The sequence below is a fragment of the Diachasma alloeum genome, unplaced genomic scaffold (assembly GCF_001412515.2).
Source record: "Diachasma alloeum isolate Michigan unplaced genomic scaffold, Dall2.0 Dall_scaffold_00326, whole genome shotgun sequence".
NCBI lineage: Eukaryota > Metazoa > Arthropoda > Insecta > Hymenoptera > Braconidae > Diachasma > Diachasma alloeum.
The window spans coordinates 135,190-161,592 of NW_021680465.1; the positions used below are offsets into that span (position 1 = coordinate 135,190).

Genomic DNA, 26,403 nt, shown 5'->3' on the forward strand with positions numbered 1-26,403 from the left:
TTGGTGAGTGACTGTGTTTGATTGATACCCACAGCATCGACAATAGATATTGGACACTTTTTTGTGAGTTTTTTTTATTTCAATGCATGTTCCATCAAACGGGATCGATTTTTTTTCTTTAAAATACATAATATAAAGTGTCCTTTTCGTCCCACCCTTCCCTACATCAAATCAAAAGTTAGAGTTAGTGTGCTATGAGGTACGATAATAAAGAAATTATTTAAAACTTTTTAATATCAACATGAAAATAGACATATATTTCAGTATTTTTAAAACAAAATACTTTTTACATTGAAAAAGAGCTATAAACGTTGAAAAAAAATTGTACAGGTTCCTTAAATGAAGACGAATTTAAGCATTAATAACTATCCAGAGCGAATATTGCGCATTCACTGAAGAGATCAAGTTTTTTTCCATCTTTTGTAATTTAATCCTAATTATTTTTATATAATATGTTATCGATTAGAAGACATTTTTCATACAAGTTTTACGGAAGATGTCTAGTATCACAATTCTCATAAATCTTAAGTACTAGTACTGTATAGCTACATATTCTCTGTACAATATGATCGATCATATTCTATGTACATTCGCTTATTATCGGAAAGTTGGGGGAATTCCCGTTATCGTGTCTAAGGAATTTAAAAATAGAGATAAAAATTCTCGTTAGATACATAACTAACGATTCATTATTAATCGTTAAATATTCACTTTATCAATGACAGCTCTTACTTTTATATAAGTAATCTCAAAGACTTATCAAAATATAATCTAGGTATAACATTTCAAGCGATATATCCACTGAAATAAGGCACAACTGTGTCCATGGAATGAATTTCCGTACATCAATTCGTAAAATTATGAAGATCGATCGAGCTGCACTTTTCAGTTTTTATCACAAGTTATTCATACATCAAAAGGAAAATTAAACATTGGGGAAATTCACAGATTTAAATTAATTTCCTCGATGGGACGAATATTGCAAATACTTATTCATTTTAGCGTGAGGTGACGATTCATAATCAACATTCACCTCCTGCCAAATTATCTCATCGTAAAATGAGTCTGTGAAAAAAATCTCCAGTTTTTCGTCCTTTCTGAACCCCTCATTATAATTAACACTCCATAGTGAGTTGATTAAAACGCAATTTTTCATATAAAATTCTAGAAGTTTGATAGCATTAATATACAATATTTCAAGTTTCATCCTATCACTATATATAATACTATAATAGAAAGAAGTATAATTATTGCAATTGCATTTTACTTGAATAGATCGAATAGTTTCAATAGTTGGTTGGATTTAACCCGTCAGTAGGCGCGGTATAAGCGTTTCCCTCACAAAAATTTTTACTCCACAGGAAATATACCCTAAAAATGCAAATATTTTGCTGCAATTTTTTAAATGCCTCAAGTAACTCTTCTAGTTCAGTCTGATGGTGATGAAAATCGTCTATCAGTCAGGGTTAAGTAGAAAAAAAATATTTTCTTCGGCTCGGCCGAAATTTTTTACATGCTACGGGCACGGGACTCGTGCCACTGGCTTCGTTGCCATTGGCTTCTATTCCTACGAGAAGTCTATAGGGGAGTCTCTCATCGGGCGCCTACTGACGGGTTAAAAAGACAGAAGATGAATGAAAGCTGAGTTTGTACAGATTAAAGCACCTCTCCAAGAGCTTGTGAACACTGAGCAGTTATGCCAAACCATTGGCATCGGGGAGGGTGAGGTAAAGTGGACACTTTTTACTTTTTTCAAAATGCTCACAACTCAGAAATCAGTTGATCAATTGAGCTCAGTCTGGACTCATCACAGAGAGAAAAATTTGTACTTTACAAGCAAAAAAATTATTCCGTCATCATCAACAGTTGAATGAATTATTGACATTCCAAAAAAGTGCAGTGTCAGAGGGAAGAAATATGTGCATCTCAGGTTTTCGGCCGAAACCGTGACATGTAAAACTCGCAATCCGAGCAATAAATGGCGGTTTCAGCAACTGGTTTCTTCCGGCACAAGTGACAAGGTACAGTTTTAGAACCAACAGACGCCTGGGCTGTCTTTTGCAGGGAAGGTGAAATTGGCATGCCAATATTTTGACCCTTCCCATTGGCATTGGCTTGCATTTGTATCTGCTTAGCTTGTTTCGGAATTGGTGGATGCTGATAATTCGGATATTTCATGTTAGATGGTATCTGTCCATTGTGAAGTGAATGGGGATAAGTCTGATTCGGCGCGAGCACATTCTGCTGATCTACCTTTTGCGGAGATCTCTGATAATTCTGATTTTTGTGGAGATGTTGTTGATGATTCTGCGGGGGTGATTGATGGTGCAATTGACTCATCTGTTGCGTATTTTGTAACTGCTGAGCCAATTGATTCTGCGGCTGCGAGTGTGGATGAATAACTCGACTCGGTGGCGGTTGATACTGCGGTAATTGTTGGGTAATTCTCATCGGTCCATTACTCTGTTGAGGATAACCCTGATAACCATTCACTGGATGTTGATACAAATTCGATGACTCATTGGCCTGATGGAAATACTGCTGATTGTATTGAACAGTAATTGGACTGGGTCTCTGACTCTGGCTATTCTGCAATTGCATTAATGCCATCTGTTTATTCAACTGATTATACTCCAACTGAGAGTAACCAGAATGACCATTTGTGTGTGGTTTTGGCTGGAGAACATTAGTCTGATACTGCGGATGCATTTGAACGGTATAAGGACTCGATGGCTTTTGATTCCTCGGATGTGATGTATAAGTGTGAGGATAGTTGGGAATAGTCGGTGATGATGAATAACTATTCTGATAGTACTTTATCTGCGACTGTGACTGAGGCAAGTACGGAATTTTCTGTTGATTCATTGAATTCATATAATTGTCTCTGGTGTCGTTATTATTGGGATTTGGATATGGATTCCTCATCTCTTGAATAGGATCAACAGTCTCATTAGAGGTTTGTTTAGCCGGAGCAGTCTTCACTGCCGATTCAGCGACGCTCACAATGGGATTAACACTCTTCAATTGATCCTGGAAGGGAGTCGCTGGAATGCTGTCAGCTTCGCTCTTCAATGGCAGCGTATGTTGCTGAAATTTCATGGCAGGAGCATTCTCTCGATTAATTTCAGCCTCTTGCAGGCTTCGGATCTCCCGCAGGACTTCAGCAGTCTCTGGCTTGTTCATTGCGGAACGGAGAACTCTCTCGAGAATAGGATTCGGAATATAAGAATCTTTCTCGTCGTCTTCAGCCGTAGCTACCAGCACAACTTGATCGCAAAAGGAAACACTCTTCTTCTTTCCGATCCTATTCTTCGTTTTCCTCGGTGCAATGTCCTCTTCGTTGGGCAGAATCGTCGTATTTTGAATAGTGTTCTGCATAGCAACTTCACTTATATCGTCCTCGGGGCAATCAATCGGCAAACCGTTCTCATGTGGCAGGGTCAATGACATGGAGAGAATTGCAGCGTTCAGACTATTGGTTTGAGGTACAGGCGCTGGTGGTGATGCTACAGATATGGGGGCGTCGAGATTCTGAGTCGAGTTAAATTCAGAACTAACACCGAGGGGCATTTCATTATCAGTCTTTGGAGGTGGAGTGTGGCTGGCGTGGACGATGGCTGGCTGATTCAATGTTTCCACTGTTTGTCTTCGAATTTCATTCGAGTTTGTCAAGTTGGGAGTTGGATTAACGGGCTCATTTTGAAGGTCCGGCTGGGACTTGATCTTTTCGAATCTCGCAGCCATGTCTCTGACGGAGGAAGCCACCTTGGGACAATCAATGACATCATGCCCCGTCGTTTGTACTGTTGTTTGATTCAAACTATTCATCATCAAGTCACTTGTTCTCCTCGCAATACTTTTTGGCACTTCTTGACCATCCAATGGTCCCCCTCTCTTCACTTTTCTCTCAGCCTGTTTAGCTTGCAATTCCTTCAACCATGTTTCATTAGAATTTTTATCCTCCCCCTCCTCCTCACGCATTTCCATTCGGTTCTGTGAGGCTTCGAGCATGTGTTGTCTCTTCAATTGCAATTGCGCTAATAAAGTACTCAATTGCTGGACCTCAGTCTGTGTTTGTGTCATCGGCTGGGCATGAGAATTTTCCACCTCCAGTGGAGAAGGAGGAGGTGGAAAATCCTCAGATGTTTGCCTCGAATGAGCCACACTAGGCGGGATGGCTGGATACGGTGGCGGTGGAAAATCTTCACTAGATTGTCGAGAATGAGAGACGACTATGTTGGCATGCACTGGATACGGTGGTAGAGCTTCTAACTGAGGTTTTCCAGGGCTCTGCTCACTGTGAACATCAGCATGTGTAACCACGAGAACAGGTTCATAGAGAATTCCATTTGCATATTTAACTACATCATCCTGAATCTTGGCATTATCGTAATTCGTTTCTGGGTTGGACATGAACCCAGAGTGTTTATTCTGATCATTGTAAGAAGGGAGAAATGGCAGGGAATGTGGCTCTGATGAGTAATCATCGTAACTCTTGTCATTGGAAGCATTGGTGTAAAAATTGGCCGGATTTGAGTGACTCCAATAGCCATTCCCTGTCACTTCTTGCTGTGATGAATTAATAGATTGTTCATTAGTCATCATATTGACTGACGGATCAGAGTGTTGCTCGTTGCGCACTTCTCCATGACACTTAGACTTGCTAAGCTGAGAAGTCGTCCTGAGCGGTGGTGGTGGAGGGACTTTTGCAACATGCAACGCCTTGCCAACGCTACCGTGGAAGCTTTTTCTCATTAATCGACTGCGCTCAAGATTGGGATTGCCATTAGTCGTCACATTGCCAGTGAATTCCAAATGTCCTTCTGACAAATAACCACTCAAACTCTGTCCAGCGTTATTCCCCTTAAGACCAACGCTCGAATCATCAACAGATTGTTTCGGCAGAGTGCTTGATGCATCCTGATTGCTAGACGGCGGTACCTGACCTTCGCGAAGATCCGGCATACTTCGATTTTTTCGTTTTATCAAACCCCCCATCAGGAGCTTTCTCCTTATTTTGTGTTGCTTCTTTCCTTTCTGATCTCCTGACTGCTGCTGCTGCTGCGGCTGTTGTTGCCCTGCATCTGAATTTTTAATTCCATTTTTTGTCGCCTCTTTACTCACCTCGTTTGATTTTTCGGGTTTAACATTCTTCGGTGAAACTGATAATCTCGAAGGAGCGAGGGAAAAGTCTTTGGACACATTTTTATTCCTCTCCTCACTCCTCGCTCTCTTCTTATCTTTCTTGTCATCATCGCATCTCCTCACTCGACCCAAAATACTGATTCTCTGTGTAGGTCTGTCATAAAGCATGTATTCCTCATCCTCAATGACATTGGAAGATTTATTCCGAAGGTGGTTTTTCTTCTTCGGTAATGTCGCATAAATCTCAATATTCTTGGTGACTGGTTTTTCCAATAATGCCGAAGCATTAATCAGCAGTTCTCGACTGTTCTGGCGTGAGTGATTGCCCTTGTCCCTTGAATTTTGCCGAGAATGTTGTCCTGATTTACTATTTTCTCGTGAGTGCCTGCCCACGGGGACAGCCTCCTCTTTCTCCCCATTAACAGCTACCTGCTCTTGGAGTATTCTTCGATGCAGACTCCTAGATCTCATAACACAAGTATTATGCGTTATCCTGGCTATTGTGATGGTGTGGGGATTGTTGTAGGGTGCATCCATGGCAGCTCTGGCTTTACTACTGGCAGCATTGCAAAGAGCTGCTGCAGTCCCCAAATCTCCAGCGTCCTCAGCAGCTCGGGATTTATCCAACAATGCATCAGTCTCCTTGCAAAGACGCTCGCAATCATCATCCAAAGCAGTCTGATAACTCTCTGGTATCTGCGCAAGTTGCAGATTATGCTTCAACGTCTGCTGAAGAGGCAAACTATCGTTCGATGAGAGTGAATAAGAATCGTAACCCGCGTCGTAATGACCACTACTGCTGCTCGATATTTCCCCAGACTTACTGGTTGGACTCTTTGGAATTGCCGAATTCCTCTGCATTTTATTCACAATGTAGAGATAAGGATTGTCCATAGTCGTAGATGAGCTAGACGACGCGCTGTTACGATCCCCCGACCAATTTCCCGAATCACGACGACGCGAGACATTCAAATGATCGGGAATGCTGATGCCATCCTGGGGTGTTGCACCTGCACTGAGACTCCGGGTTAATTGCATCTGTTGTTTCTTCTGCTGGTGCATTACATTCTCCACTGCCCGACGACTTATGTATTTCGAATCCACAGCGCCATCGACAGAGTCCACGCTCTCATTACTGAATATCGTTTTCTGTATGTCTGTTAAATTCTGATAATCATTGTAGATTCGTCTCTGTGTGTAGATGTGCGGTGGGTGATCAGGATTCGGTGTAATGGCTCGTCGCGCTGTGTTGTTGATGGGTGGTTTTTCGGGGCTCGGTGTTACCGATCGTCTTGCATTATTCTTCAAGGCCACTTTCATGGTATTACTCGCTGGAAATGCTGTGACGATTTTGGGGGCATTGTCAGTGTTGACAGGGGTGCCACCGGGGGTTGCATAGAGAAGCAAAAGTGGCTGATAACGACCCCTTCTGCATTTCTCCACTACCTGCTCCCAACGTGGACCGATTTCCTTGACTGTAGCGTCGTCGAAGTAAATCCAAACCTTCAACTTTGTGTGGAAGAAGAAGGTGGAGTAGTGTTTTCCGTAGTACGTAACGACTCCAACGAGATTGTGAACGGTTGAAGTGCCCCATCTTGAGTCAACGACACTGTGAAAAACATCGATGAGTCGAAGGTTTGTACCAATTGTCGCGAATACGTCCATGATGTGCTCGAGGGACGGTCTCTCGCTGTCCCAAACAACACCGACTGACACTATTTCCGGGCGATTCATGAGGGTCCGGCAAATCTGTATTTTAGCACCACATGCACTCGGACAGTCTCGAATATCCCCCATACCCCCAGCGCATCTCAACAGTTGTCCGAAAAAATCGGCACTACTTTTGTCACCGAGAGATGTCGGACGGACTTGTGACGTCAACGCTGACGCTGACACATAATGGACCATCTGGAAATAAAAAAAAACCGGTCGTTTTTTATTGCCAGCTACGACTGAACTTCATCCAGGGGATTCATTAATGCTATTGAGAAACACTTGATACATATCCGTGGATTATGTGAATTGATATGAGGGGATAATACGGCACATGATATGCCCACTGAAAAGCCTCCCACGTATTATTTCATAATGAGAGAGAAGAAACGTGTTTTGCACGGGTATATGAATGAAAGATGATGGGAAATTGATGGGGATCGTGTGAATTGAAAGGGTGATGGGAGTCTAAACTGCGTAATGCAGTTGGAAATTGTAATTTTCAATTCAAAATTCTCATTTTATTTTTACCATATTATTCAAACATTAATTGCCAAATGATGGTAATAAAAATTATGGCATAATGTCATATTGTTCAAATAATGAGTGTATATTGATTTTTGATAGATTTTTAATTTGACAATTGAAAAATAATTAAAGCGGAAAGAAGGAATTCTTATCGATGATTCAACGTTTCGACTTCTAAGGTAGTCCTTATCAAAAGTTTTCTTTATTTAATCAAAATACTCGAAAAATAAAAATACAAACACTTTTTCAAAATGTCCGGCATACAGCGTGAAACAATGTAAACAATTGTGGAATGTTGATACCTCCATTAAACTTTTGACAACATCATAATATAATGACATAACTTTGGGGCATCGACAAGAGTTCCTTTTTTCTTCAATTATTAACCAATCGTTAAATTTTTAGCAGCACTGCATGATATCTTATATCATCATATTATAATTCCCACTTCTCCTGTGGTGATTTTATTTTTGTGGTCTGCATTTATGCTTTCGCATTGAATTATTATCAATAGAGATAAATTGACTTGAATGTTTACTCACCTGGGTGAAAGGTAAGGGTTCGGAGGTAGCACCACAAGCACCACACACACTCTGCTCCACCAACGTCATGGCAAATTTCTGATGTGGTACACAGTGCCTCGCACTGCACATATCTTCGGCCTCTCCATTCGCGATGTGCAAGTGTATACGGAGAAGAATATTTTCCTGATGAAAGATAAGACGATCTAATAGACACAAACGAAATAACTATTTCCAAGGGGTGGGATATAATTCAGTGTGAATACGGTGGGTAAACTTTTTTGTATCACATATCCATGCACCTACATACCAACGCGGAGCAAACATGTGATTGTAATACGAATGAGAATAGGGAAGCGATTTGGAGTTCAAAGTTGTTTTGTATTCTCAGTTGGTTTGCGTACACCATGTACACGATTTTTACTGTGTATCTGCGCATTTTATATTACCAACAGTAAACCATACTCATTGACCTCAGAATGATTATTTATTCATCGTAAAATACTTATTATATCAGTTAAAACCAATTGAATGGATGCATAATGTTGAAATACTTACGAAACACTCGGCGGCATCGTCCATGAAACCTAGCTGAAACCGCTGCTGGTCTAGGAAACTTTCCGCGAGAGCTCGTCGCAGTGCATCGGGGGGTAGTGCACTCTCTTGCGAGAATTGCAACTGTGAAAACAAATCCTGGAAGACAAAATTACTATTGAAACTCAATGAATCTTCATTACATTCATCTTCATGTTGTTGCTGAATGTTGAAGAAATACTTCAATAATTCAAACAATGCCATGAAAATTATTCAAACTTGTAGATTAACCAATATCGAATGAAAAATGAAGGTGATATTGATCAAAGTCAATATCATTTTGGGCCAATCATAGACTTGAAAACAAAAATTCCATCAGTTAAACTGACGCAGCATCTTGTGCATGAAATTCCTGCATCAAATCGTAGTCATGTCGCCACGGTCTTACTGCTTTCTCCAAGTAAATGAGTCACGTTTTTTTTTACCTATGCCATATGGATTAAAGCGTGTAATTTTTTTGTATTAATATCTATTTCCCCAAAACAATCTCTTCGTTGAACAACCGTTTTTTGTTCGAAATCGTTCCACAACTTTTAACGGATTCCCTAAATAAATAGAAAAAAAATTCATTTGAATGACAATTAATAGAGCCCCTGATATTGAACCCGCAGATTGAGATCAGTGCGGAGATTACACCTATTTTTCAACGGAATGATTTCTTCATTCTATTGGGAAATAGTCAATACTCGATTCTTGACGTGATTGATCTACTGATGAAAAAACGGGGCCCGAATGAAAAAAAAAAAAAGAGCTCAGAAGAAATAGTTGGCAATCCATCAGGTAGAGGTTGTGCCTTCGCCCTAATTATTTACGAGTGTTGGAGAATTTCGACTGAATTGATCACCCTCTTTATCATGAATATCATTAATATCTCGACTTGATAAAATCACGTCTGAATCAGAATGAAAGGTCAAATATTTTTTTATTCAATTGCATAATCATTTCCGAGTTGAAGAGATGACGTAAAAAAGCGCAATCAAACTTGGAAATCTCCTTTCGAAGAAGACATACTTTGCGAGACTCCTTTGAATCAATGGAGGCTGAATCTTCTGGCTCCACCTCACAATTCCCCTTTTCACCTTTGGTCTTATTCAATGCATCAAACTCCTGATCTCCACTCTTCCCCGGATTTTCATATACCGTAGTAACAGCTGCATCATTCGGCTGTTTGACTTTAATCCACTTCAACATGTCTGTAGCTCTGGATGAAACATCAAATACCTTTTCCGCTCCTCAGTAAATGGGAATCGCATGCCTATCACCTCGATGACACAAAACATTCACTCTCATTTCGCGCATATTGATGGCACTTTCAGTTCTAATCCGCTACTCCGCATTATCGGCATTAGATTCATAACAATATACGAATGGTCAATTTTTTCAACAATGGCACTATTACAAAAACTAATATGACACAACAATCGATGCATCATCCATTCAAAATTTTTTGATTTTGCTATTAGAAACTTATTTCTATTGCACGAAGAATGGAAAGGTGAGGGACGTGGAGCTCCATCGAGAAACAGAAGAACAAAAGACTCGGAGGGCTAGCTAGCGCTGGGCCTGATATCCCCACGTGATCGCTCCCTCAGGGTTACTCCCCACAATCTTCAATATTCATCCAAAAACATTCTTCAAACCCATGAACAATTTTACTATTCAATCCCATGACACTGATAAACCTCGGGTAATCCAAGTGAACTGTCTCTCCCAGAAACTCCAGAGTATCCGACAGCTCATGCCAACACTGGTGTTCACAAAACAATTCGTTAAAGTGTGCGAACATTGATCCGGCAATGTGAAAAAGCCGAAAAAAACGCAGTTATCGGTAAATCCCGTAAAAATGTATTGGAAATATAACGTTATATTTTCCTCAGCCTCCCGGAGTAACGTAGTACGCTAACTTGGCGCACGTATCTTCGGAACAGCGCGTAAGAGAGTGCTGACTAACTGCCCCCACCTTGCTACAATACAAGAGGAGCGCCGCGAGGGGCCCCAGCAATCCGCGCCAAGTCCCCTTTCTGGCGAGATAGATCTTAGAGGGTCCCAAGCAATGGCTGACATCATTCTGTAAAGCAAGGCCTATACATTCACCAAGCTGGTTTTCCACTTGGTCGTGCCCAGAGCGCACATAACTACTACCTGTATACATATTATGATCCCGGTTACTTGTATGCGTATTTCCAGTTTCGTACAAGTAAAAGTATAAGTGGAAGAATGCGCCGATTTCTTTCCACGTTGTACATGCTACAGTAGCACTGTGTGGGTATACTCCGGAGGCTGCATACTGCATACTGCATGCATGATACTCAATGCCAAATGCAACTGTAATGCTGTGACGTAAATTCTCAATACTCCTCTGAACTCTAAGATTTATCAAGGAAAAACTGAAATCGAAAGTTTGCGCGACGTTTCAATCTCGCGTCAACGAGTGTCTTAGAGATTCTAATGCGCAATCATTTGCTACAGTGACTGCTGATTTGAGACAAAAGAACTGTTTACAGTGATGATATTCCCACCACGTCTCTCGCAAGGTGGCTAAGATGTGACCAGCGACAGATAGTATTATTTTATGATGATGGCAAGCACAAGATGCTGGCGATGAATTTTACACACGAGATGAATGTCAATTTTTGGGAGAGAAAAGAAAATGAGATGGTCGCGATATAACTCACCTTCAGGGCACAGAAGATACAGGATTCCCGCATACAAGCATGTCCGGATAATTCACGGAAACTCCTCCGGAAGATATCGAGATGCCACAGCACCTGAAACCAGAAATGACGCATAGGGTAGGGTCATTTTGGCCGGATATTCATGGCTGGATTTTATGGGTAATTCAATATTCCACAGTTTCTGGGGGGGGGGATAATAATGTTAAGGAATGTTGCCACAACCGATAATAAGTAGTTTCTGACACGTACAAGCCTTATTACTCTACATACCGATACCATGTAAAAAGATTTAAACTATAAACTGGAGATACCGTTCTTGTAGTGTAAACCTGGGGTTTAGGTGCTCACACAGTAAAATTGAATACAGTTTTATCTTTGCGTATATCGAAATTACAATCTTTCATAGAAACCAAACAAACTGACACCATTGCGGAATACCAAGTAAATGTATAACTTTTTGCCTTGACGAGAATTTCACCGTGATTATCTCATCTCCGGCATATTTGGGTGAGATTCCTCCGCATTGAATAGATAGTAGGAATACGTGAATGCCCACATCCCGTGGAGTTTGCCATAGTTATGAACTAATTCTCCTCTCTGCCCACACCCATATACAGAAGAAACGGAAGCTCCGTTACTAGCATTATCTCCAGAAGTATATAATTATAATGAAAATTATTATAACGTGGGAAAACCTGAAATGGTATTGAAAGGACAGAAAGGGCCATAAATCGAAGAATAGAAATCTTGAGTCCCTCATCTGCTCCCGCATAGGGAACAAAAAATTTAGGCTCTAGTGAACCTGTACAAACATTTGTTCGACCTTAGGCAGGTGAATAGCAAGGGCATGGTCCGCTAGGGGTGTCCAAACGACCCCAAAACGATGCAGGTACATGGGGGATCCCACCGTACAAGCGCGCCTGAGTGAGTGGTGCGTCACACAATAGCCGGAAAATAGCTAGGAAAAACGTGACCATGTATATGCAGGGAGAAAAATTGGAGGATTTGAGAAAATGTTCTTTCAGTGGGTGGTACTGAATTTATGCCATCACCGAGATTCCCATGATGTTCAATCACGCACGGAGAGAAAAATCTATTGGAAATTATTCCAGAATTTTCGTGTAATCGTGTGACCTCTCAAAATTCTTCTCAGGACTCTGGTAAAATTGCACAGATTTTTCTCTCCATATAAAATTATTTCCAATGTATTCTTCGTAATTTTGAACAATGAATGAATTTTCAATTCTCATCAAGATTAAATCATCAACAATTACAAGGTATAAACTCTGAGAGTAAGCTTCCATTACTCATAGTGTAAAAAATGTGCTCTGCGGACTATTAAAACGGAAAATTAGCCGAGAGGTCTTGTGGAACGACCACAATTTCCCCTCCCATTCGAAAGGGGAGAAAAAATGAATGAGCGTCTCATTTTATGTTCGTGCTCCGCACATAGAAATACCTCTGTTAAATCTTATATGAATGACTTTGGAATTCTAATGCGAAAAATGACGCTTACACGTGTATGTTTATCCTCTCGACTTTTATCGTGTGCAGTGTACCCAACCCATGGGAATTCACAGCGAGATACAAATGGTGTGGAACGAAGTGTGACACGTAGTACACCGCATCAATGTGGAAATAACTTTTTTTACTATGAAAAAGGGGAACGAGACAGGTGTGGTCGGCCCTGTATTTCAAATCATATCGATAATTTGGCAGGGGTAACATGAGTCATTATTGTTTAATCTATACTACTATACTATATTATCGATTAGACGGTAGTTCATCCACTTTTTATTATTGAATGGTAGAGCTCTCTGACTTATGAAATGACTTCCTGTCGGTCTTTCCACACCGTAATTCTGTCAGAGCAATAAATTATACTCAATGGCAAAACAATATTCCCCCGCAATTACTGTCGAGTTATTAATTCAACCAACGGTAAAATTTTCACTCATTCGTAGAATAAAAATTACCAGGGGAAAAGAGAATAACGCAAAATTTTTCCGCAATGTTATAAACATCGAATCCAACATTTTGTCCTTCATAGATGCAATGGTTTCGAGCCACTTATCCTCAAGTCGGATGTCACTTACAATGCCCGCTCAAGCATTTCTCAGCGTTCTCTGAACACACGTCTCAATTCAACAAATTTATATTTCATCGAAAAAAGGTTGTAATATTCTACAGACCTTGGCGATTTGGAAGAGAGCCCTCCGGCTTTGAAGTGGTTCGTCCTGCTTCATTTTCATCCCTTACATTCGTGACAATGTGAGAAAAAAACACCCGCCACTTCGCGAGAAGCACAACAATATTCACTCAAATCGTTCTGCCGATTGCGGCCTATTATAGTGTCACTTGATTCATTGAAATATTAATGATCGACACACAGGGGGAATGAACAAACTTGAAGCGAATTTCAACTCAACAGTTTACACTTTTATTTGAAAACGTAAAAGTATGGCTTCATATGAATACGTGATGATGCGAGCGTCACTGCAACAATGCGAGGGATAAGGCCCAAAGAGATCGTAGTCGACGGCAGTGCCACCGCGGCCGCCGCGTGGTCAGACATGAAAGCTCGAGGATAGGACACTTTGCACAGAATCTCTGGGCCTACCGGGCCCCGACGCTTCTCCGTTTGAGTATAGTGTATAGTGTATTGTTACGAAAAGGTGAAGCGCAGGTACAAGATTCTACAGTCAAAAAATACGGCAACAGTGCCCTATAAGGTATACACATACTATCGGACCAAGTTTTACTACTAACGTGGGTGAGTCGAGCATCACGCGGGTAACACAAGAGAAACCGAGTTGTAGGTGCTACGGTTCAATGAGGAAGGGGAGAAGAGAAAGGAAAAAATATAAAAAGGGTCAAACAAAGGGGACGAGAAATACGTTGTATATTACTACGAAACTTTATGACTAGACGCAAGTTTTTCAAGTTTTTCCACTCTAAAATGCCCTCACGCCTCCATATACTGGTTTTTCCAGAATTCAATCAGTGATTTTGAAGATTGATAAATAGCAAGGGATTATGATAACATCTCCTGTCAAATTGCTTTTCATTAGTCAAAGATTTTTATAAATTTCCGTACTGATGGATATGCCAGCAACGAAATCAAAATGACAATCTACTTTATGGCTCCTCATGAATATGGAGGAGAGAAAAATTGTCTCTCGTTATCTCGGAAAATTTGACAGCAGTTTCTCCCCTACTCTCGCACCTGACGCGTTATCTTCCTCAAGATTTTGTTGATTCAGGCGGCTATCGTTTGTTGAACTCCACTCATGTATTTGCATACCCAGTATTGTTGAGTTATGACCAAGGCTATCGCTCGAAGGACAGAAACTCCAATAGCCCAATTAAAATTCAATTAGTCGTCACGCGTCATTTAGCAGCAGAAATTTCCCTCGATAATCCTAGTTATCTCTATTTTGACTGCCGTTGAACGCTCATTTGTTCATGCTATTCAACGAGTCACGGCCCTTACAATAAGATGTAAATTTTTTTCGTCCCTTCGAATCCACCTGTGATACAGACAGGAGGACTGAACTTTACGTAAAAATAAACATCTTGCATTTACACCATACTGGTTGCACCGAAAAACCTTAGTAGTGTTTCGGTGCTGAGGCATCTGTTACTGATGACTCGTAATCCATATGCCGCAAAATGCCAGCAAGACGAAAGGTGTTTGTAGTGACACGATTTCTGAGAAGCTGACGGCTCGGGTCATAACGATCGATTAACGAGCGTTCCATTGGGGTTTTGCATAAAATTTTATTATCCAATAAAAAATCATTTAAAATAAAAAGTTGGCACAATGTGACGTTTGCTTCTTGAAATTTCAAAAGAAAAAAGAATACAACCAACAACCCAATTGAATCGTTAAATTGACACTGCAAAGGTGTTCAATTACAGAAGCTCCAAGTTTTTATCCCAACGAAATTATAGTCAAGATTATATGTACGTATAAACGCCGAAGAAGAAAAATAGGGAGCAATATTCTCCATTCCAAACTTTTTCCTCTTCGTAAATATTCCAAGCGCTTCAAAAAAAAATTAAAACCCAAGAGTTGTTTTCAGCATCCGCAATATTCCCCCCCGAGCATCTTGTGGATTTCAACTCTTCCTCTCTTCACGGTGGATCTAACAACAGAAATTCTACTATTCTTGCGCACGTGCGCGCTATGGGGCCTCACAAACAACGAAGACAAGATGGAGGAGACAAAAAAGAAGACTAAAACGTTACGGCAATCCAGTAAAACTGGTTTTTGTATAGTCTCCCGCGCGCTTGTTGCGATGTGGTACATTCTAACTACGTTCACAATAGGTACAGATGCACAACGAAATTGTAATCCGTAAAGCGCATGCAACCGTGAACCTAGGATATTTCGCAAAATTCAACCCAATCTCTCGCCACCTACTGAATTACCCAACTATTCGATGGGAAATGACAAATTATCATTTTTTCTACATGGATTTCGCACTCATAATTACAAATATTCTCCCGATAAATCGACGAATCTCAGGATTTCCAAAATTCTAATTGAATTTCAGATATAAACAAAACAGGACCTCCATTTGTTTTGAAAATCTTTTTCCTCTCCTCGAGAAAGATCCTCGGATCAAACAGGAAAGTCCGAAACCGGTACCAGAAATCTCCAACCGGTAAAAGTTTCGAGGACAAGCAAAAGAGAGATGACTACGGAGTCGAGGTGGGTGTTGAACAAAGATGTATAAAAAACCGGTTTTACGAATAGCAGGGAGGCAGCAGTGGATAGTAAAAGAGAGTTTTTACTATAGAGTTCCTTACTCCAATAGGTAGAATACAAGAACCAGCCTTGGAATACAAATTAGAGTAAAAGTTTACTGTAGTTAATTAAAGGGATTCATCGCCTGTCGGATTAGAATTTTCTATTGATGAGGCAATAGCGTTATTCACGTCCGAGGTGTAATCGATCATTGAAGGAATTGAGGGATTAATCTCGAAGGCCATGAATAAATTCAAACAAAAACCTTCAACATATTGACCTTTCTCTTCAAAGTCTTTTCGCTTTATTCCGAATACCGTGGATTATTTAGAGTTAAGTTCCATTATTCCCTTGGAATGATTGTGTCTGGGCCTGGGGACCCTCGGTCCCATATTTTGGCGCAAAAAATGATTCCGGTTGTATCACACAGGGGGCGCCACAACTTCAGGTACGGGGTAAGGACCTACGATAGCAGGAATAGTCCGTATGACTCACAATGAACTCCGTATAGTACGACTACGATGGGAGAAAAATCAAAAGCATAAACTTGATTCATTATGTGAGGATGTTGACCCATTGTCATCGGGGTTCACGCTTTCGACGAGAATAATCCATTCCCGCAAATGCCACCGTAGATTAACGCATGCACTGTCTGTATTTATGAACATCAACATGATTATGATCATTGTGGGCATTACAATCCTGCTTTCCAATCCCAATGATTTCAGTGTTATTGATAATGGGAGAGGACCCTTTGTAATGACAAATACTCATCGACAATACCAAATGCTCGCTTTCAATCTAAATTGGAAACTGTTAATACCATTGATCGTACACAACAATGGATATGCAAGCCGAAAAGGAATGCAGTTGAAGGATACACTTGTACGAAATGTTAACAGGAGCAATTAACAAAGGCAACAAACGTTCGGGAAATAAATAGGTTCTTTACGGCTCAAAACTTTGAGCTATTGTCATCGTACAATACTCTCACCGTATCCCACTCCATATTCTTTCCGTGCTCTATGTTCCATGCGTTAGCGAGCATGTAGTATTTATCAGTGCCGCAGAAACGTGACTACGCTCACTGATATTGACATGTTCCGTGATAAGATGGAAATAATCCAGGCTGGTATTTTTGTTGCATAGAATTATGGAATATGAAATAACGTCTCAAAAATGAAAAATTTTCATGATGCCAAAATTTAAAAAATAGAAGAATAGAAAAACTTTTGTGACGTAGTTATAGCAGGCGCCTTCAACTCAACCCTGATCTCAACATAGAAAATTACTCTGATCTCAACGATGAGCACTAGAAGTCATGTGAACCTCCGCGGAGGAAAAACAGTTCCGGTAGGGACTTCCGGTTTTGATTATTCCCCACCACCTTAACACCTCTTTTAAACTCCCCACTCACCTTCTTTCTCACTCATATCCACGTCATTCAAACTCCCCTATTTCCATCGTCAAAAAAAAACCCGTATTGTCCGTTCTCCCATATCGTGGCTTCGCTCATTCGCTCATTCGCTTTCCTTTGCGTGGTCACGGTACTTGAATCACGTGGGACCTGGAGTATTATCCAGCAGATTTCACAGAGCATATACCCGTTGACCTCGACGAATTGGACATCAAAGGGAAAATTTAATCTGTCTATAGATGACAGGAAAAATGACAGACTGCTTGGAATATGTGAGCTTATCGTGTGTAATTAATTCGATGGGATTTTTATGATCCCATTGCATGAATTATGTCAAGGTTATTTACTTTCTTGGATCTACATATTTAAGATTGAACTGAATTATCGATATATGGAGAATTTTACACACAATAATTTCACTGTTGGACACAAATCATTGGCCATAATTCCTGAATTTTTAATTATTTGTCAATAAAAATCTTGCTGCAATGAATAAGATTTCAAATAAATCTTATTCAAAATATTAGGGTCCTAAAATCAAGCCGACTACAATGCTCCTATTCAGAAGCACGAATAAAAATAAATCTGGCCCCCCATTATTTTTTTTCACCACCAAGTGTTACTGTTCGTTAGTCCCAAAGTAGCACCTGCACCCTCAGGTGAATCAGAGGATCCACCAAATGCACACCTGCTTCAAATCGACTCGTGCAACAGGTTTCGTCGTCGCTTACTTTAAGGTACAACTGTACCTGTTGAGTTTGGCTTCATATGTACTTGTGCATACTATTACCTTCAACCATAACGACAAGCCCGGATATATGGCTCAGCGACTACCATTAGTAATATCGTATTTGAGGGACCTCCAAGACTTTGCAACTATCCCTGTGGGCGGTTCTCATTGTTCTTGATTTAGTGTTCCTGAGGACACTATCTGCGTGTCTATGCATATGTACTTCGCCACATTCAAATCTATTTAGGCCGATGTAATTGAAAATTCCGTTGCAGATGTATTTGCATAAAGTTTATGGACAAATAAAAATAATGGGCCGTCATTTCGTTCAATTAGCAGAATTTTGATTTCGATGGATTTAATCAGGCATTTAATGCTTTATGACACGCACTATCAAGTGATCTTTCACCCGAATCCATTACCAAAATCCTACATAAAAGTATCGAGATTGAAATGTCGTGTCTAGATTTAATTTACATAAAGCCATTTCAGGTAACTTTACGGCATTATTCCAGTGAATGGAGATCATGTGTGGGGGTCGTGTGGCAACTATTATCTCGCGGGGCTTCAACTTACACCAGATCAGTGAAAAATGACTGTTAGAAAGAAGAGAAAGATACGTGCAGAATTGCAATTACGTGTATTATTCTCTTTTTTCAACACTACTTTTTTTTGGCTGTGATTAAATCAAAAGATTTCATTTAGAACAGGCATGGGGCGACGCCATGATTACAAAATGTAATCGATTACGTCTGTGAATAGTTGCTCGTAGATAGAAGCCAGTTCTGATGAGAAACATTCAAGTCCACGGAATACACCCCCTCGCGCACCTTTGTATGCATTATTAAATATATTTTTCATAACATCAACCTTGAACCTAAAATGTAACCCTCGACTGTGAACCCAGCGGAGTAGGTGAAGACCGGATGAAGACGAGGTCTAACGTCTCTAGAGTCCGTACCTTCACCTCTTGTGAGGCACACGGCTTGGATATACAAGGTCCCTCCCACGATCGGTAACAAAACACTAGTGTAATTTCACGGCTTGGCAATGACCCCCAGAATCAGTTTCAATCATGGAAAAACGTGGAGTAGACGACGAAGGGTTCACTACCAAGGGTAATTACTTCCCGGAAACCGTCAACACATATTGGAGTTGCTAACGTAAACGGCGCTAACATCCACCTTTCATGTCCAACCATTTCAACTGCAGATGAATAACTCAGTATCATCGCTGAGGATAATTGAATAAGAGCCATTTACCTGGATTGCACTGTTAAGGAAGCAGTTATTTTGGCCAGGTTTATTGAGCAGTCCTTTGGTCCCATTGAAACTCGTATTGTGGTCACCACCATTGAGCTGATCATTTTGGCTCTGCACTGGATTCTGGGTGTGTTGATTAATTATTTTCGAATGATGGGGTGATTGCAAGTACTTGGAGTAATCCAGTGTATTGTCACACGCTATTTCCTGCTGTAGCAATTCCATCATTGTCATCATGGCGTATCTTTATGTAATCTGCACAAAACAACAGATTATCGAATACATTTAATATCCTAGTGCAGAATTCAGTATTCGTCAGTTTTTAATGAATATCTCGGAATTTGAGGCAAATAGAGCTCCCTTCGATTTTCAGATATTAAAACCTTAAAAACTGACCAATAGTCAAAATCGACTGGAACCATTTTACCGCTTCACTACTGAATTGTAATCAGGGAGGGGAGAACTATCTATACAAAATGAAAGATTGAAAATTGAAAGTCCAATTTTTTGCATCAATACTGACGAATGATCATTGCCTTCTCTCTCTTCCATTTGGACGCAAGCTTTGCTATACCAGCGCACGCAACTAGCGACTGCCCTCCCTTCTGTATACATCGCTATACTCACCTAGATAACATCGTTGCGTGTAAAAAAGATGTTATTAACTTAGATGCACCAGACAATTAAACTGGCACACCTCGTCGGAACTACCACAAGGGAACCCTAGACTATTCTCATCCAGGCGCCTCATCAAATGACCAGTTATGAATAGCAATTCGGTGAAGAATAGTTAATAGCAAACAGTGGGAACCATGAGAAAGGATTATATTTTTAATATCAAGTTAACGGGGAAATTCATCACCGAAGAAAGTGACGAATTATTTTTTAATGAAGAAAGCCTCAAAATTCTCGATTCATTGATTCTGATCGTGGGTTCAATTCTCAATTCATTCGTCATTCTGACACTGGTCGTGGGAAAATCGGTGCATAATTCCGCTGGTTGCTACATCTTCAGCCTGACCATCTCTAATATCATCTCTCTACTGGACATTCTGGAGGACGTGCTCCAATACAATTTCAACATTGCAACTAGTACCGATCGCGCTTACACCAATCGAATTGTTTTTCAGAGTTCCCTTTTCACTATTATTATTTTCAATCTCGATCGATATCTTGCGATTCGTTGCCGCGGATCTACTCAGCACAGAAATCTATCAGACCCTTCTATATCAGTTAAAGGTGTGTTCGTGATTTGGGCATTCACAACTGTAACAGCGGCGTTCGAACTCCAGCTGTATGAATTGTTTCGAGGGGAGACTGGCATTGCAGTATACGTATTTTTTACCGCAATGTACCTGATGCAATTTGGCGGTGGCATTATCGGTCTGAATATACTTATTTGTAATGGATTACATGAAAGGGATCGAATTGAGGATATTCACAAAGTTTACGAAACAGATGCTTTTCGATTGCTAGGTAAAGCAGGAAGGAGTGGGCAATATGGACACTTTTGATTTGTTTCAAAATGTTGTTGTTATGAACATTCAAAAAAGAGTCAAATGTGTCAATTGCCCCCCACCCTCTCTTGTAAATAGGAATCCGTATAGTTTCGGCCATAATACATGTTATCGTAATATCACTCGCCAAGTTAACAAAGTGATGAGAAAATGTTTAAAAAACGCGTTTTTTTCAGTGGGTATGATCTCTGTTTTTATAATCACAATACTGCCAGACACAATTACTACAATACTTTACTATATTCCGTCGACCAGTTGCTGTAAATTCTCCATTATGTGCGCAACATATTATCTCAAAAAATTTTCAAGCATCATGGGACCGATCGTTTGGACTTCTGTGTGCCAATTGCTGAGAAAAGCCATGCGGGTAAGACCATTTTCGTTATTTCTCAATAAGTAGTTAAAAATAATTTGTCTCGTGTAAATTACTATGCATTACACTGTTGCAGGCCGTTGTGACGTGTAAAAATACATGAATAAAAAAAGTTTGAGTGACTTTTATTCTCATGTTCAGTATTCTCATGTTCTCATGTTCTTTCCGTCAAGAGTACTACTTTGAACTGTTGATTTTATTAATTTCATTATTATACTTTATGTCTATTTGATTTTGATCCTGTAATTGGCCGTGGACTGTTGGGTCTGTATGAAATAAAAATTAAATGAAATTCATTCAAATATGTCAATTTTATTCTTCGAATGTGAATTTAGATTTCGAAACGAGAGTTTTTATTTCCTCAGTGGGTGGATAGAGGATATCGATGAATGAAGGAGATCCGAATCAAACAGAATCGAATAGAGAATTCCCCAAGAACATTCTTGTTCTCAATCCAAAGATGAGAATTCATAAATAAAGATTAAGATATTCTTATACCGACATCATTACTCGATATTGAATGATGGATCTCCAACCTTCCTTCACTCGAATTTATAGAATAAATTTATTGACACGATAATAAAATAGATTCTCGTTGTTGAATCTGACGAATCACTTTGGAATGAATAAGGCACTTAAAAATCGATTATGCATTACGGTTTCACAACACATCTATGAATTCCGAGATTCATGCCTGGAATTATTCAAAGAAGATAACTATTTTTCTATCTCTCGGAGACATAATAATTTTAGGCACACACGCACACTGGCACAACTATGCGCCAAGAATACATTATATTGTGTAGCCAATGAACTTATAAGCCTACAATTCCGGCTTCTGGATAGATAACAGACAAAAATAGTTGGATAATCACACATTCAAACGATGTAAAATAAAATGAAACGAAAAAGCATCCTGGAAATGTCCGGAGTACGTTTGTAATTCAAACATTCAACGTTTATCCGGTATATAATTCACCGGAATGTCGAAAGATGCAGTTATGTGGAATATGCAGATGACGAGGTATGGGCTCACAGCATGCAAAGAATACCTGCATAATTCAAAACTGCAGCAAAAACATTTCTAATATTTACCATAATCATCGGCATTACCCCAGCAGCTCCATTCTTCTTCTTCTTCAATGACGTGCAACAAGTGGTTGTTTTTATTTCCGCGACTCAAAGTCCTCTCACTGTTCGCATTGTTTGCACATACTGTCAACTCAATAAATTCAATCAAAACAATTCAATTCAGTTCATCAGCACATTTTTTCACTTCAACACTCTGCATTACGACTGTTACACAATAACCACCAGCAACTGAAGATCATACTGTCGTTATTCGTCGCAGCAGGTACATCCGCAAACGAGAAGATGAATTTTCATCGCTAATAAAATCTCTCATCGTTTTCATCAACAAATAGTTGGACTACGTCACTTGCAGTCACTTCACCGCGAGGTACGACGCGAGAGTCAATGTATACTGTTAGTACATGGTACACTGGGCCTGGCCCCATGCGACTTCCAGCTCGGAAGGCAGGAGTTGAGCAAGATGGCTCCTACTATGCTGCTTCACGATTGGATACAACTCCATGCAGTAGTCAATATCGTGCCGCAACTTTCCTCACTGCATGGCCTCTTTTTTCACAAGGTACATATATACCATGTACAGTTCTGTTGTACAACAGGGAATATTATAATACTCCGGACGATAATTCATTTGGCCGAATGAAATGAGTTCAATGTTGATATTGACAGCAATGTTTTCCATTGTTTGTACAATTGCCCTCCGAAAATGTATGTTACTTGAATGAATGTACATATGTGAAATTCCCAAGGTGGCATACATTTAAAGGTACATCCAGTCGACATTTATTTGTCAATGAAATCAATTCATGAACAGAAGCATAAAGTTCTTCCTGATGTCTCATGAATTTTAATTATTACAATTGGTACAGCATCTCACCTTCCTCTGAATAAAAGTTTCTAATGAAAATTATTGCCCCCCCCCCGCCCGATTAAAAGATATGCATCAAGAATAAAAGACTTCAAGATAAGAGGACTTTTGTATCTTGTTCTCCAACATTACAACTAAATGTGCTCGTGTGAATGATTGAAATCACATTCTCACGGAAGCTCAGTTCTTATGCGGAAGTTGAAAACCATAAAAACATCATAAAACTCGATAAACGATTTTTTAACTGTCGAGTCATCAGTTAAATAAAGCAATTTATGCAATGACATTGAAAATGAAGAGTAAAAAATGCGTGGTATGAAACATTGTTGTAAAAAATTTTGAATTTCGCCTCGATCATTGATTATCGACAGAGTGTACCTTCTGTGAAAAATGAACATCTCTGCACTATCGGCTTTCCTCCAAAGACCGCAAACGCCCAAAAATGTCTAGATTTTGATCCCCATTTATTATCAAATTTTTTCAGTCTTCCATCGACGATTGTACTTGTAAAAAAATGGGTTACAGAGTCCGCAAGAGGATCAAGATTAAATAAAAAGACACTGTGCATTGTAGAAATATGAATGAAATAGTAAATTCATTCGAGATATTATTCATTCTAAAAAGACTTAAAAAATCGTGGTGAATNTTCCCCCCCCCCCCCCCGCCGGATTAAAAGATATGCATCAAGAATAAAAGACTTCAAGATAAGAGGACTTTTGTATCTTGTTCTCCAACATTACAACTAAATGTGCTCGTGTGAATGATTGAAATCACATTCTCACGGAAGCTCAGTTCTTATGCGGAAGTTGAAAACCATAAAAACATCATAAAACTCGATAAACGATTTTTTAACTGTCGAGTCATCTGTTAAATAAAGCAATTTATGCAATGACATTGAAAATGAAGAGTAAAAAATGCGTGGTATGAAACATTGTTGTAAAAAATTTTGAATTTCGCCTCGATCATTGATTATCGACAGAGTGTACCTTCTGTGAAAAATGAACATCTCTGCACTATCGGCTTTCCTCCAAAGACCGCAAACGCCCAAAAATGTCTAGATTTTGATCCCCATTTATTATCAAATTTTTTCAGTCTTCCATCGACGATTGTACTTGTAAAAAAATGGGTTACAGAGTCCGCAAGAGGATCAAGATTAAATAAAAAGACACTGTGCATTGTAGAAATATGAATGAAATAGTAAATTCATTCGAGATATTATTCATTCTAAAAAGACTTAAAAAATCGTGGTGAATAACAAGGAAATACTCGACAGTGATTAAAACATCATCAATCATTTTACACAAGTGACGAGTGAAAATTATTGCATCATAGAATCAGTTATTCTCACTCTCTCCTAATGAGCAGTATTATATATTGGTTATACACCATAGTATGAATTATGGAGAAATTGGCGAGGTTATGATGACCGCTAAAAAGAAGGTTTGTTACTGAATAATTACTCACTAATGATAAATACAGCGATCCAATGAATTATGAAAACGTGACACAAATTTGATTACGTGATTTCAGGTGTCAATGGGCGTGTTTCTCTGACGAATGGATTGTACCCGCTACAACAGAATTTATTCATTTAAAAAAAAGGAAGAAAGGAGAATGTATTGTTTACAGTGGTTAATTCCAGTTTTACTGATACCAAAACCAGTAAATCCAGCCCTCCTTCAAACTCATGTTATGTTCATGGTGTTGTATCTCATCGGTTTCTTCCTTGAGCGAAAGCCATGTATAATATGCAGTCTCGTTTTTGTTGCTGCTGTTTCGTTAATATGTTACAGCGGAGTAGGAAATTGTTTATTCTGGAGCAACAGTTGTGAATAGTTCATAAGTTACCAAGCATTGAAGGTTAAAATTATGATAATATTGACCATTGATTGTTTATAAAAAGAAACGATAATCATATTAAAGTGATCAATAGAAGGGAAAATGTTTCTTTGATGATTGCGTTGATTCGATTGAGTGGAAGGGTTGCTCATAGTGTATTATAATATCTGCATATAAAAATTTATTAATTGCGAACTAGTTACTAAGTGCTTCCTCATTAAGACACTTTTTCGTGGATTAATTCCACAAATAATGCAAGATGTTTCATCAAATGCTTCGACTCTTCGATGAGTCATTTCTATATTTACGAGTGGATCGGTTCTTTTTCGAACCAATGGAGTACTGTAAACAGTCATGACCCAGAACATTGGGGGAATATTTGATCTCATGATAATAACTGAATCAAATATTCTTCTGCATTTGAATGTTACAGAAGAGAATCAATCAAGTAGTTGGTTTTAGGAGAGGGTGGGGCAAAATGGACACTGGCTTTTTATTATAATGTTCATAACTCGGAGATAATGTCATCATTTGAGTTCAGTCTGGACTCATTATGAGGAGAAAGAGTTGTACTTTACGAGAAAAAAAAATAGCCCATTCCAATTATTAAAATTTCAACACAAGTCGAAATTGTTCACAATGCCCCACTACCCCCCTATATTCTTCATATTTATATTTGACGAATGAACAACTTCATTTGATAAAAATCAACTAGTGAAATTAGTTGTTGGTTTGATTTTCGTTTGATGTTTGCACTTCAGGGTTTTTCTAGAATTCAAGGGCATCTAATATCCTTATACATCGTAGGGAATTTAGGAGAAACTTAAAGTGATTATAATCGCAATAGACATTATCATTTCGCTGACGTATTCAATTTTTCTATGAAATTTGTAAAACCAGGTGACGTTAAAAATAATGATAGAGTGTAAAGAATTTAATAGTGTAGATGATTATACAATTTGTTGGATTGATACCGTTTTCCAAAGCCAAATGTAGGATTTCATAACAACAAAATGGAATGTACAAAACAAAAACAAAATAATAACTAGTAACACATAATAATTGAGAAAGAGTTGTTTAATTGAATTGATAACATTATTGTCTACCGAAATAAATTCTGACACGGACATATAGCTAGCAGGTATAAATAATCAATTTCCGGACTTCTGCACGCCATTTCTCGACCCGCTCTTTCATTTGAGCCAAAAAAAACATTCATATCTTGTCTGACATCTCTGCTACAAATTCTGGTCATCAACTCTGGTTTTCAGTTGAAATTGGAATTGTTAATTTACACAATAATAGGAGTGCATTGACGATTTTTTCTTAACTCGCAAAAATCTTCAAACAATTTGCTACCGATTGGTGATAAAATTTTT

The 26,403-nt window shown here is 39.2% G+C and overlaps 1 protein-coding gene and 1 non-coding gene across 2 annotated transcripts; one reads left to right on the top strand and one right to left on the bottom strand.

Moving 5' to 3' along the window:
* Window positions 1-238: 238 nt before the first annotated feature.
* On the bottom strand, window positions 239-19,575 carry LOC107040218. Its single transcript, XM_015260189.1, has 5 exons — window positions 19,339-19,575; window positions 11,177-11,269; window positions 8,466-8,600; window positions 7,929-8,093; window positions 239-7,053 (listed from the first exon to the last, which is right to left on the bottom strand). Exons 1-5 carry the CDS (start codon window positions 19,573-19,575, stop codon window positions 1,927-1,929), a joined length of 5,757 nt encoding a protein of 1,918 aa, XP_015115675.1. The 3' UTR covers window positions 239-1,926.
* Window positions 19,576-24,195: 4,620 nt separating this feature from the next.
* On the top strand, window positions 24,196-24,777 carry LOC107040224. The gene is made up of 2 exons (XR_003783090.1): window positions 24,196-24,625; window positions 24,716-24,777. It is a non-coding gene; the product is annotated as an uncharacterized LOC107040224 (transcript).
* The last annotated feature ends 1,626 nt before the right edge of the window (window positions 24,778-26,403 follow it).